The sequence below is a fragment of the Odocoileus virginianus genome, chromosome 9 (genome assembly GCF_023699985.2).
Source record: "Odocoileus virginianus isolate 20LAN1187 ecotype Illinois chromosome 9, Ovbor_1.2, whole genome shotgun sequence".
In the NCBI taxonomy this organism is placed as follows: domain Eukaryota; kingdom Metazoa; phylum Chordata; class Mammalia; order Artiodactyla; family Cervidae; genus Odocoileus; species Odocoileus virginianus.
Window position 1 is genome coordinate 48062620 of NC_069682.1, and position 13211 is coordinate 48075830.

General features: G+C 53.6%; 1 protein-coding gene across 5 annotated transcripts in view; it reads left to right on the forward strand.

Annotated features, from left to right (window-relative positions):
• Positions 1-8621, forward strand: part of EBF4 (EBF family member 4) — a 57036-nt gene extending 48415 nt beyond the window's left edge. The window contains exons 10-18 of one of the 5 annotated variants that reach the window (XR_011489522.1): positions 66-199; positions 292-418; positions 2225-2313; positions 2460-2525; positions 2623-2800; positions 2872-3060; positions 6205-6286; positions 7527-7602; positions 7843-8621. Coding sequence is in view for 4 of the 5 variants with exons in the window: in XM_020906309.2 (XP_020761968.2) it covers positions 66-199; positions 292-418; positions 2225-2313; positions 2460-2525; positions 2623-2800; positions 2872-3060; positions 6089-6286; positions 7527-7597 (1052 nt within the window). In the remaining variant the exon portion in view is untranslated. The other 4 variants (XM_020906309.2, XM_070472330.1, XM_070472331.1 and 1 more) reach the window with 4 other exon arrangements.
• Positions 8622-13211: the final 4590 nt, after the last annotated feature.

Below are 13211 nucleotides of genomic sequence, written 5' to 3' on the forward strand. Positions count from 1 at the left end.
GCCCAGCCAGCCCCAGTCCCCACCTTGACGTGGGCCCCTGACCTGGCTCCTCTCCTGCCTCCCAGCTGCCACCCCCTGCATCAAGGCCATCAGTCCTGGGGAGGGCTGGACCACAGGCGGCGCCACCGTCATTGTCATCGGCGACAACTTCTTCGATGGATTACAGGTCGTGTTTGGGAACGTGCTCGTGTGGAGTGAGGTGGGCCACTCCCGCCAGTCTCCCTCCCAGCCTGGGGCTGGACCCTGCCCTCACCGGGTCAGAACCCGCAGGCCTCCCTTCTCCCCTCGCAGCTCATCACGCCCCATGCCATACGGGTACAGACGCCCCCACGGCACATCCCCGGGGTGGTGGAGGTGACCCTGTCCTACAAATCCAAGCAATTTTGCAAGGGAGCCCCGGGACGCTTTGTCTACACAGGTAAGGAATCAGGTGGGTGAGGGGAGGCCCAGGGTTGCGGGAAGGAGCCCCACATCACACATACTAGCCCTGGTATGGGAGTTGGCAAATCGCTGTGGTATGGCCAGGCGGCCAGACCCCCTAAGCCCCTGCTGGTGCTCACCCCACACCCCAGGACACCTCCTCTCTGGACCTTCTTTCCCTCACTTCTGTTTCCCTCCCTGGGAACAACTCCCAGAGCAACTCCCCGCACCCGCTTCACCTTCTTCTAGACACTCCCCAGTGTCTAGAACATCTCCACGGGGAGATTTATTTCCAAGATGCCCCCAAATAGGGAGAATGGATACATGTAAATGTATGGCTGAGTCCCTTTGCCGTCCACCTGAAACTATCACAACATTGTTAATTGGCTATACTGCAATACAAAATAAAAAGTTAAAAAAAAAAAAAGATGCCCCCAGATAACTTGCTGATTCCCAAATCTTCCTGGTCCTCCTGGTTCCCCCAAGCCACCCCAGGCTTCATTCTGCATGCATACAAACGCACACACATACCTTGCACGAAGCCAGGGCAAAAAGTTAGCAGAAGACAGGTGTGTAGGCCACTCCTGAAGATGTGGCTTCATACCCCTTCCTGACTCTATCTGACCCCTGGCCAGTATGTTTTCCACTGCCACCTTCCAGCACCTCTCCCCATTCCCCCACCCCACCCAAGAGATATTCACTGAGCCCTTCAAGGGACATCCTACTGCTTACTGGGGAGCTCCAGTTTAGGAGTGAGAGGGGACAAGCCGGGAACAGCAAATGGGGTGGTAGAGTTACACAGTGGAGGAGCTGCTGGATTGTCAGAGAAAACCTCCAGGTGGGAGTGTGGTCGAAACTGCTAAGCTGGAACCAGAGGGGTGAATAAGGAGGTAGAGACCAGGAGGAAAAGGTGTCCCAGGAGAAGGAATGGCAAGTAGGAAGACCCTTGAAAGAGTGCCTTAAGTTGGGCTTCCCCGCTGGCTCAGCGGTAAAGAATCTATCTGCCAATACAGGAGACGTGGGTTCTATCCCGGGGTCAGGAAGATCCCCTGGAGAAGGAAATGGCAACCCACTCCAGTATTCTTGCCTGGGAAATCCCACCGACAGAGAAGCCTGGTGAGCTACAGCCCATGGGCTCGCAAAAGAGTCCGACACAACTTTAGCAACTAAACAACATCAAAAAAGGAAATTCATTAAATGTAGAGTTTGAAGTGGAGAGGGTAGGTAGGGCTTTAAGGCTGGTGAGATAGGTCGCTGCCAGACCGCAGGAGGGGAGAGGGGAGGGAAGAGGCCTTAGAAACCTGGTCAGGAGGCTGCAGCATCCACCCCAGAGCCCTGGGTGTAAGTAGGCCAGCCCATTCCTGGGGCACAGGCGTACCCCTAACGGTCAGGCGCCGCTAAGAATCCACCAGAGCTGTGATAAATGGAGATTGTTGCGCGTTTTTTCTCTTTTCATGATAAATAGTTTACTCCTTATAAGCTCAGACAAAAGCTGCAGACAAAACTCTCCAGTCCCGTCCCTAGGAGTACTGAAGTTAATATTTATAGTTGTCTTTTTTCAAATCACAAATGGGATCCTGTAGTGCACGTGTGTTAATGGCAAGCAGCTGGCACAGGGCCTGGCTCAGTAAACATTTGTTGAATCAATGAGCACGAAAGGAACTGAGGAAATTTCCCGAACCTTGCTGACCCACGTGCCTGGAGTTTTCCCAAAGGCCTGGGCTGGGCTTGGAGGAGGGGTCTGCATCCAGATTCGGGACGCCTGCGGGGAGGGGCGTCCTGCAAACGCCGCCCCTTTCCCCAGCCCTGAATGAGCCCACCATTGACTACGGATTCCAGAGGCTGCAGAAAGTCATTCCCAGACACCCCGGAGACCCCGAGAGGCTGCCCAAGGTACTCAGAAGGGCGAGACGGGGAAGACGGTGGCCAGTGGCTGGAGGGGGGATGGGGAGGGAAGCGGTAGCTCCGGGCCCCCTGCACCACCGCCACCCCCGCCCGGGGCCGCCCCTCCGTCCGCCGTCTCCTCCCCTGCCCCCCAGGAAGTGTTGCTGAAGCGGGCGGCCGATTTGGCGGAGGCCCTGTACGGAGTGCCCAGCGGCAACCAGGTATGGCGCCTCCGCCCGCCTCCCCGCGCGGGGCCCGGGGCTGCCCGCCTCCCGGCGCCCGCTGCTGCCCCGGCCGTGCCGGCTCTTGTCTTCGCAGGAGCTCCTCCTGAAGCGCGCGGCGGACGTGGCTGAGGCTCTGTACAGCGCCCCCCGCGCGCCGGCGCCGCTCGGACCCCTGGCGCCCAGCCACCCGCACCCTGCCGTCGTGGGCATCAACGCCTTCAGCAGCCCGCTGGCCATCGCCGTCGGGGACGCCACGCCTGGCCCGGAGCCAGGTGCGTCCGCCGCCGCCGCCCGGAGGCCCCTTCCCTGCGGGCGCGCGCCACTGACGGCCGCTCTCCCGCAGGGTATGCGCGCAGCTGCGGCAGCGCGTCCCCGCGCGGGTTCGCGCCCAGCCCCGGCTCACAGCAGAGCGGCTACGGCGGCAGCCTCGGAGCAGGCCTCGGCGGCTACGGGGCCCCGGGCGTGACCGGCCTCGGTGTGCCCGGGTCCCCCAGCTTCCTCAATGGCTCCACGGCCACCTCACCCTTCGCCAGTGAGTGTCCCCTGCCCGGGGGGTGGGGGGAACTGACCAGACACCGGGGAGCAGAATGGGGCTCAGCTCGGCCCGCTCCTAGCCTATGGGGTTGGGAGGAACTCGCGTTGACCCTTGGCCTTGCCCTCCTGTGGGTTACCTCGCTCTGCCTTTGGAGACCCACCCCGCCACCCTGGGGCCAGGGCACTTATCGCACCTTTATCTCTTTGCTGACCGCAGTTGTGCACATCGCCTCTAGGTTTTCCCTCCTGCTGAAATGAGCTTTAACACGAGGGTTTCCTCCTTTATGCCCGGGCTTCAGGATGAGGGCTGGTGCCCCCTGCCGGAAGCCTGAGGGAACTCGGGGCGCAAGAAAAGTAGGTGTCCACCTGGCCCCACGGCCCCCAGGAGACGCGGGGGCTTGAGGAGGGAAGATGTGGCTCCCACAATCTGGTTGTGCAGAGCAAGAAAATTCTGTGTAGTCAGACACCTAGATTCAGCATTTGATTGTTGAAATGAGCTGACATTCAGCAAGTTGCTTCAGTTTTCTCTGTAAAACAGGATCAGTATCCCCTGTTGCTTAAGGTTGTTCTCAGACCTGAATGTGCAAGTGTGCATAAAGGGCTCGGACACAGTTCAGAAAGAGTGTGTGACTGCATCCCAGCACTAGCTGTGGGCACTAACCATCTTCTGTATGGTTTCTTAGGGTGGGCAGCTCAGAGCTGGGTAGATGAGCAGAGGGCATTTATGCTTTTACCATGCATGGCCCTCAAGTCCCTCCTTCAAACACTTAAGTTCCAGAAGAGCCTGTCTACAGGTTCCTATAGCTTAGCTGTTCAGCAGACATGTATGAAGCACTTACTCTGTAAAGAACCTGGCTTCGGGGATAGCTCCACCCTTGCCCACCTTCTAGGAGCTTGCCCAGCTATTGTGAGAGAGCACACACCTTGATTCCTGGGAGACACTGCTGTGCCAGAGGAATGGGAAAGCCGGCCAAGAAGGAGCTGATTGTGTGGCTTTTCCTGCCTTTCCTTAGCCTATCCCCTGTCTTCTGTTTGCTATTGCTGAAGACCAACAAATCTGGCACCTGCCTAGACTTCCTTGCCATGGCCTACATTCTAGATAGTTCTCTTTTTGGCTGTTAGTTGGATTCTGGGTCTCTGCCTTTGGCCTGGGCTCAGTCTCTGGGACCAGAAGCCCCCTGTGCTCGTGTCCACACAAACCATGACCCTCTGGTGTCCCCACCAAGACTCCTGTCTCCTCTTTGCTCTAGCTAGGCTCCAGTGCCCCCACTTTGCTCCAGTTCTGCACAGTACTCTTACCACCTGTCTCAGGGGTCCCCCCAGATCAAAGCTGGTGGAATTTGGAACACCAGCCCCCCTTATCCATCACACACGCAGTACAATCAGTCGGCAGTGGGGGCCCCCAGAGGGCCAAAGCCAACGGCCTGGAGTCTTCCCATTCAGCCAAGAGGTCAAGAATGCCATAGCTGCTTGTGTCCTACTCCAGCATCACAGCCCCACTCCAGTCCCATCTAGTAGTGTCCTGTCCAGTCCCCATCACTCCCCTTGTGCATGCTTTGTGGTGGCACTCCAGTGGGTATCATTCTCAGTGAGTTTGCCAGGGCATGCCTGTAATGACATCTGGAACTGTCCCTGCCAGAGGCTGCCTGCTTAGAGCTCTTCTCTGCCTTCTGCTTCAGCCACCAGCAGCTCTGGACTGACCCACAACTCCCAGTACTACCCAAGCTGCAAAATGCAGCTGTGAGCTCTGGGCCTTGAAAGATACAGTACAATTCTGCCATTCATCTCAAGCCCTCCATGGAGTTCCATGGGCCTCATTAGCTAACAATCAGCATTGTCTTAAAGGAGATGATCCACGGGGCTGAGCACATTTGGAATAGGGACAAGGGACAGCTGTTGAAGGCATCACTGTTCCAAAGTGGGGGGCAGGGGATGGGGATGAGAGTGTGTTCTAAATGCCAAAAGCAGTTTTCTCATGCTTCTGGTTTCTTTCAGGAAACCCCCACCCTCACCCCATTGCCCGCTGCTTGAACAACACTCAAATCACAGTCCTGTTGGTGTTTGGAAGAGAGGCGGGGAATTGAGTTCAGATGAGGATGTAGAAAGAGGGATCCAGAAATGACCTGGGCAGGAGCCCCCAAGAGAGGACGCTGCAAGAAGGAGGGGCAGGCAAAGGCTTGTGTGGGAGGCTCCCTGGTTATTCCCAGGAGAGCAAGCCACAGCCATGGAGGTCAGGGGGTTAGAGAACAGGACGAGCTGAACATGTGGATTTTTGTACATTTCCTTAAAATTGACGAGCTGGAAGGAGATAGAGGAGGCCTCTAGGACCAGGGCTGAAGATGATGAGGACTGGCATTAAGCTGGAAGAGAACAAAGTGTTGGGGGTCAAGGGGCGTGTAATTGGTAAGGGGAACGTATTTGTGGGGGGGAGTTAGGGTTCTTGTGTGAGCTGTGATTCTGGACAGAGGGGCCTTACGTGTACCCCCCAAACTTCATTCTGACTACCTGCCCCAGCTCTGCTATGAACCCTGACCTTTGACTGTAACCTTGATGCCACAGGGCCCATCAGTATTTCTGAGTGTCTCCGAATCCCAGTGATTTTCAGCAGGAATCTTAACTTGTTCCATCTCATCTTCATTCCTATCTTTACGGACACCTCTCCATATTTGTTTTCATTGGATGTTCTGATTTTGCTTTCTTTCTTTTTTTTTTTTAACCTCTTCTGGTCTTATCATCTCCAACCCTAAGAGAAAGGGTCTCTAGATCCCCCCTGCCCCAAACAGCAAGTGCTAGCCCATAACCCTAGAGGCTCTCAGGCTGCCTCCAGACTCGACACTGTACTGGTCCCCCCAGAACCTTCACAGCCTCCCACTGAGGGCTGAGCCTGGCACCCAGTTCAGCAGCCCGCGCAGGGCATACTGCTCGTGCCAGGACAGCAAGCAGGCTGCTCACTCTGGTGCTGTCTCCCTGTTGTGTCTCCCACTGCCTTCCCTGCTGCGCCTGCCCCTCCCCGCCCCGCCCCGGAGTCATGCCCTCTAGCCCCCCGCTGGCCTCTGCCTCCTCCATGTCCCTCCCGGCGGCTGCCCCTACCACCAGCGTCTTCTCCTTCTCGCCTGTCCACATGATCTCCGCTGTCAAGCAGAGGAGCGCTTTTGCCCCCGTGCTGCGCCCGCCCAGCTCTCCACCCCAGGCCTGCCCCAGAACCCACGGAGAGGGGCTTCCAGGTGAGTGCTGTGCTGCCTCGCTGGGACCTACCTGGTGGAGCAGCTGGGCTTGCGGGGCCCACTCCGTCTGTATCTCACAAGAGCTTCAGGCCAGTTGCCCAGTTCCCCCTGGGGGTGCAGAGAAGGAAGCTCTGCAGGGGTCCAAGGAGGCCTGTCTGGACCCTCTTCCCTGGGCTTCATAGCTTCGGATGGTCTCACTCTGGACCATCAAGAAGACTCCGATACTAGTCGGAAAATGTCTGGAAACCACTCCAAGGCCTCATCCAGTTGAGCCCAGAGTAGAGACCCAACACACAGCTGGAGGAACCCTACCGTGGACCGCGTGCCTTTGACATGTACCTCCCTGTGTCCACCGGAGGGTAGCATACACCATCAGGAGAGACCTGGTCCCTCACTGAATGGAGGGAAGCTGACCTTACTAAGTTCAGCCTAGCTTCGCCCTCCCCATTTTATAGATGGGGAATTGAGACCAGGTCACCCCTCCCACTAGTCCATTAGTGAAAGAATTTATATACCATTGAGATTGATAAATCTTTTCCAAGTCAACATCCAACTTAACAAAACCTGGGCTCTAACCAGTAATGTATATAGCAAGTCAAAAAGAGTTCCATCCCATCGAATAAGATGACTCTTGGGGTGGGCTTGTTAGATGATGCTCTAGGATAATTTGAGGTAGAACACGGTCATATTTGGCCTTGTTTCCAATTTTTGGATAATTTTTCTTAAGTGTGTTTGAAGCTTAAAATGCAGGGAATAGGAAGGACAGAGGACCACCAGTTTCTCTTGCAGCAAACCACAGCGAGGGGTTTAGGCAAAGGCAAGAGTAATGGAAGGGGTAGATTTCGTGGGATGTGGGAGGCAGACTTGCTGCATCACTGCATTAGGTATCAGGTACTTCTGGAGGCTGCCCTCTGTCCTTTCCCATCCTGATACATGGCCGTGCGCTTCCTCACCTTAAGAGAGGCCCTCTGAAGGAGACATGCTGGGAAGAAGAAGGCGACCTCCAGAGTCATCTTTCTTGACTAAAGAAACTAGGGGAGCAAGGGCTTGAGGTTGCACCTCCTAAGAGATCTGGGGGACACACCTCACCTAACTGCAGTGCTGGGCCCAGGCTAGGAGTGGGGGCGGCTGACTACCTTCAAGGCTCTTGATAGCTCTGCCCTCAAAAAGTGCTGCTGCTTCCAGTCAAGAGGGGTCCAGGCTACACATGGCTTATGGTTTCCCTCCTTGGTTACTGTAGACCAGCCTTTTGAAGATTCTGACAAGTTTCACTCTCCAGCTCGGGGACTTCAAGGCCTGGCGTACTCCTAATTACGGTAGGTCTCTGGCTGGGTCTTGCCTTCCCTCCCCCCGCCGGCCCTTGGATGGGCTTTCTCCAAAAGACTTTAGCAGGGATGGGGAGTTGAGGTCCAGGGCTCCCTCCCCAGGGCCCATCTAGTCAGTTGTCAGGACCACAAAACCCAGTGGCTCAGGCTAAACAAGAAGAGAGAAGTGGCTTCCTGTCGCCTTGTGGCCAGCCTTCCTCCAGGATCTTCGTCTTTTCCTTTTCCCACCAGGTCTACAGGTGTTGCCCCCACTGAGCTTGGACTAGTGGTCCCTCCAGGATTCACACCCATGCTGTGGATGACAGCACAGACAGATGCAGGGCCAGGGCTGCAGGCAGACCTCAACCCACAACCCTGAACGGGGAGAGGCCTTGCTCCCTGTGCTCAAGGGCACTTCAGTCCTACAGGCTTCTCTCACCTCCCTTTTCTTGGGGCTTGTTGGAAGCCCCAGCACTGTGCTGATGCTCTTGTTAGGAGAGCGTCCTAGGGAGGTGCTGGGATGCTTGACCTCACTCGCTGGGTCAGTTCGTCTGAAAGAGATGGTCTTTGTACAGAGCAAGGACATCTGGTGGTACGAGCAGGGACGGGGACTGTGGGAAAGAGCTCAGAGAGGTGACCTGGGAAGGTCCTGTTTGCGTCTGACCGTCTCAACCATCCCAGCATCCCAGTTCTCTCTGGGGCAAGGGGTGGTGCCCAGCAGCCTGCCTAGGCTCCCATGGAGCTTCTGACAGCTACTTGATCCCATGGCTGCCCCACTCCTTGGGTCCTGCTCACTCATTCTTGCCACATCATGAATCCCAGAGGGGGTTTTGGGCATGAAGAACACAGAAGAGGAGGCGCTAAGCCCCCTGGATTGGTTGATCTTGCCCTCAATGAATGTCTCATGGACTCTGGCCCTCCACACAGATGACTCTAGCTGGCCCCATAGAACTATGGGTCCAGCTGCCCCTGGCCTCATATTCTGCTGAGGTTGGAAAAAAAAAAACAATAAACACAAATGCAGCTAGTCACCTTGCCTCTCTTGTCTACTTCCTTGGCATGGGTCTGCTTTGCAGCTATAAAATGCCCCTGAGAAGCCTTCTTATACCTTGGACTTTTTCAATAGCATTGGAGTTCAACTGAGCAAGTATTCCCTGCCCCATATATGCTCTCAGGTACTGTGTGTCTGGAGGGGTGGGAAGCCAGCAGGCCTGAAGACCCAGGACATGGGCTCAGCCCTGACTGCACTGACTGGGAACACATTCTGGGCACTGAGGAACCAGTCCCCCAGCTGTCTAACCAGGACCAAAGCAGGTTGGAGCAGGGATTGTCAGAAGGACATTGCTGGGAACCAGAACAGAGCAAACTAAATACTACCCCAATGTACAGAGGCTTGGAAGTGAAATCCTTCCTGACTGGAGGCCTCTGGGTGGGGAAATTTGGCTCATAACAACCCTAACCTCTTCCCTTCTCCCCAGGTCTAGGCACTTGCCAGCTCTCCTGTCCCAGAGTTTGGGAAGAGAGGTGGTTAGAAAGGCAAGATTCCCAGGCTCACTCACCCAACTCATAGGATGGATCCCAGTTATCCCCCTCCAGTGTTCCCTAGACCCCAAAGGTCTGCCTCTTTGACACTGGGAGCCACGTTTTTGAGGCACTGTCCAGAGAGCCCAGGGTCCAGCTCCAGGCTTCAGGCTTCCTTCTCTCTCCCACCAGCACTCCTTGACTCTGGCCTCTGGAAACCCTGTCTTTCCCCAGTCAGGAAGCCCGCACCCTGCAGGCCTCTGGACAAATACACTTGCCAAGGCAGATGGGTTGGCCTGTCCTTCAGAGGCCTCCACTTTCTTATCTTGTGTTCCTGCCAGTCCCTGGGATTCATCTCACCTGGGCCCAAGATGGGGTAGCCTTGGGTCATCCTGCCTTCTTAGCACTTGCCTGGCCTCCCCTCAGTTCCTACCTTCAACCTGTGTTTCCGAGCCCCAAAGCCTGGCAGCCACACCCTGTTCCATACAGTCCAGGGCCCTCCTAAGCTGATTACCTGCTACATGCTGATCTTACGAGATACAGGTTATTATTGGGTAGTGGTAGCTCTGATTCCTGGAATGGGTCAGGTGCTGTGGCTGATGTAAAGAAGATGGGGTGTTTGTCCTCATAGATCTCACAACTGTGTTCAAGCCACAGTTTGAGTCTATGCTGCCCACACCTGGGAATTCCTTGGGGGTCAAGTGGTTAGGACCCTGCGCTTCCTCCACTACTGGGGGTCCAGTTTCAGGAAATTGAGATCCCACAAGCTGCTCAGTGCAGCCAGTCAATCAGTAAAAACACTTCCCACTCCCTCATTCATAGCAGGCAGAGCCAATCACTTATGATGTTTGCTCTAGTCTGAATTGTGTCCTCTCAAAATTCATACATGGAGCCCAAACCCCTCCGCCTTTGTGGCTGTATTTGGAGATAGGACCTTTAAGCAGGTGATTAAGGTTACATGAGGTCATAAGAATGGGACCCTAATCTGATGAAACTGGTGACCTTGTGTGAAGAGGAAGAGACTCCAGAGCTCTCTCCACTATGTGAGGACACAGCGAGGAGGCGGCCACCCACAAGTCAGGAGGAGTCCTCACCAGGAATCCAATCGGCTTGTACCTTGATCTGGATCTGGGACTTCTAACTTCCAGATCCGTGAGAAAATAAATTTCTTTGTTTAAGCTACCTAGTCTATGGTATTTTTTCCTGGCAGCCTAGGCTGACTGACACAATTTTCTTTCTCATGTATCTTGGTTTTGGTACCCCTATAGCCAGAACCTGGGACAGGTTCCCTGCTGGAGAACTCTGGAAAACAGTGTAGAACACATCTGAGTTTTCTCACCCAAAGGGCAGAGGATCTGGGATATTGATCCTCCAGCCCTCATCTGTCACTGCCTAGAGGCTGCTCCCAGGAGATTAACTCTCTGACACCTCTGCCCTGCTTGTCCCTCCTGCAGAGGAAAAGCCACCAGGAGGCTTTGTTGTAGGATGTTGTAAACATATTCTGAAACAGTGAGTCTGAGCAGACTCACTGTCTGATGGACTTGTAGAACCAACAGTTCGACTATTCCACAGAACCAGCAGGGTCACAAAATTCTTTTTAATACAGTCTCTAGTCAGGGCTGTCACTTGAGATGAAAACTATTAACCATATCTGGCAAATAATCACACCAAGCTTTTTTGCAGCTGATAAATTAGTGAGTGAGTGAAACTGGACCATGAGTCATGGGTCAATACAGGACAAGCCTGCAAGCAAGTCTGGGTCTGTAGCACTTCCAGCAAAGCAACAAAGGCATTTTTTCCGGGTCTCACAGTCAGAACACATCTCTGGACTTCCAGCATTCTCTAGTTGAAAGGTCCTCCATTCTCCATAGCTCCAGCCATCCTGTTGTTCAGTTGCTCAGACGTGCCTAACTCTACAATCTCTTGGACTGCAGTATGCCAGGCTTCCCTGTCCTTCACTATCTCCCAGAGTTTGCTCAAACTCATGTCCATCAAGACAGTGATCCCATCCAACCATCTCATCCTCTGTCTTCCCCTTCTCCTGCCTTCAATCTTTCCCAGCATCAGGGTCTTTTCAAATAAGTCAGTTTGTTGCATCAGGTGGCCAAAGTATTGGAGTTTCAGCTTCAGCATCAGTCCTTCCAATGAATATTCAGGACTGATTTCCTTGAGGATTGACTGATTGGACCTCCTTGCAGTCCAAGGGACTCTCCAGAGTCTTCTCCAACACCACAATTCAAAAGCATCAATTTCTCAGCGCTCAGCCTTCTTGATAGTCCAAATTGCACATCTGTACATGGCTCCTGGGAAAGCCATATCTTTGACATAAGGACCATTGTCAGCAAAGTGATGTCTCTGCTTTTTAAATTGCTGCCTAGATTTGTCATAGCTTTTCTTCCAAGGAGCAGGTGTCTCTTAAATTTGTGGATGCAGTCACCATCCACCACGATTTTGGAGCCCAAGAAAATAAAGTTTCTCCAGCCATCCTGAGTCAGGGTAATGTTAAGCTAGTGACAGAAGCTCAGTCTTGATCTTATGTAAATCTCTATGGAGACCCCACTGCCCAACAAATACTAGCATATAACCAGGTCCTATTCTAGCTGAGTCCTGAGGCTTTGTAGACAAGACAAGACTAGTTCACGGGGATTGAACCCTGGTAGTGCTGGATGCAACAGGCCAGTGGTGAAAGTTCTAACCCTGTGCCTATCATATTGGTTAGGGTGGCATCATGCACCTGGAATGGGGATTGTCTTCATGTGGATTCCCCCAGGAGCAGAGCATGAGACAAAGATTTGGTCTTGGTGGGTTTATTTGGGAGGTAATCTCAGGGAGCAGTAGTGAGAGACAGAGGAAGGGAGGCAGGGGAGGTAAGGAAGCCCAATACTGTGTGTGTGTAAGCAAGTCACTTCTGTGAGTTATCTGAGGCTTAGTCCCACCAGAGAACTCTGGAAAGTCGTGTAAAGCACATGCCTCAGAGATTTCCCACCTGAGGCTCAAGATGCAAGCATCAGTCTGTGGTCAGAAGCTTCTGGGAGCGGTGAGAGGAGAGCACCACCTTCCTGGAACTTCTAGGGTGACAACAGGCTCCAGAAAGTAGAGAAAGCTCTCAGACAAAGAGATGCAGTTCTGGCAGATGGAGTCAGACAGGTGCACAATGAAGAGGTAAAGATGAGGGGGTCTGGATAAGGAATGACTGTGTGCACTGGAGATGGCCTCAGGCAGTCCAGCAGTGGAAGAGGAAGTTGGTTTTTCCTAATTGAAGTCAGTTGATGAAATTTTCGTCATCTCCATGTCCTGGGACCAGATGACACAAACTCTGCTCAGACTGTTTCTGGTTGCGGTAAACAAGATACCAGATGACAAAGGGATCCTTCTCAGCATCCGCCCACCACCAGGCTATTTTTTTCCCACAGGGCTGATGGCTGGGAATAAGATGGGGTCAGATTGTTGGTCACTTGACCTTTAGAGAAAGAGCATCTCCCAGGAAATCCTCTGTGTCCTTCCCACTTGTTTCCCAGCAGAACCAGGCTGCTGTGCTCTGCATCCTCCAGCCACCTCTGGGGCTGTACTTGGCTCAGACAGGACCCACTGTGAACAGGCCTCACTGACTCGAAGGAAGTCCGACCGCGGCTTTGACCAGCCCTGACGCTGACTGTTTTGCTAAACATCCTGCTCCTCCCATCCCTGCCCGTATTGGAGGGGCCCTTAGCTTCTTCCAAAAAGAAAGATCTCCCAGGGAACTCTTTGGCAGTCCAGTGGTTAGGACTCATAGCTTTCACTGCTGTGGCCTGAGTTCAATTCCTGGTCAGGGAACTAACATCTCACAAGCCACATGGTACAACCAAAAAAGAAAGAGAAAAATCTCCCAGAAAAATGGAAACTGACATGCAATGCAGAAAACTTGGTCTTTTCAATAAGTAACTTTGGGTCAATCGGATATTCATATGAAAAGATGGGACTTGACCTTTATTACACAGCATTCACAAAAATCAATTAAGATGAACTGTGGACATAAATGTGAAAGCTAAAACAGTAAAACTTCATGCCCTTGAATATAAATTATTAGTTGTTTGCCAGAGTAACCTCTAAGGTCTATTTCC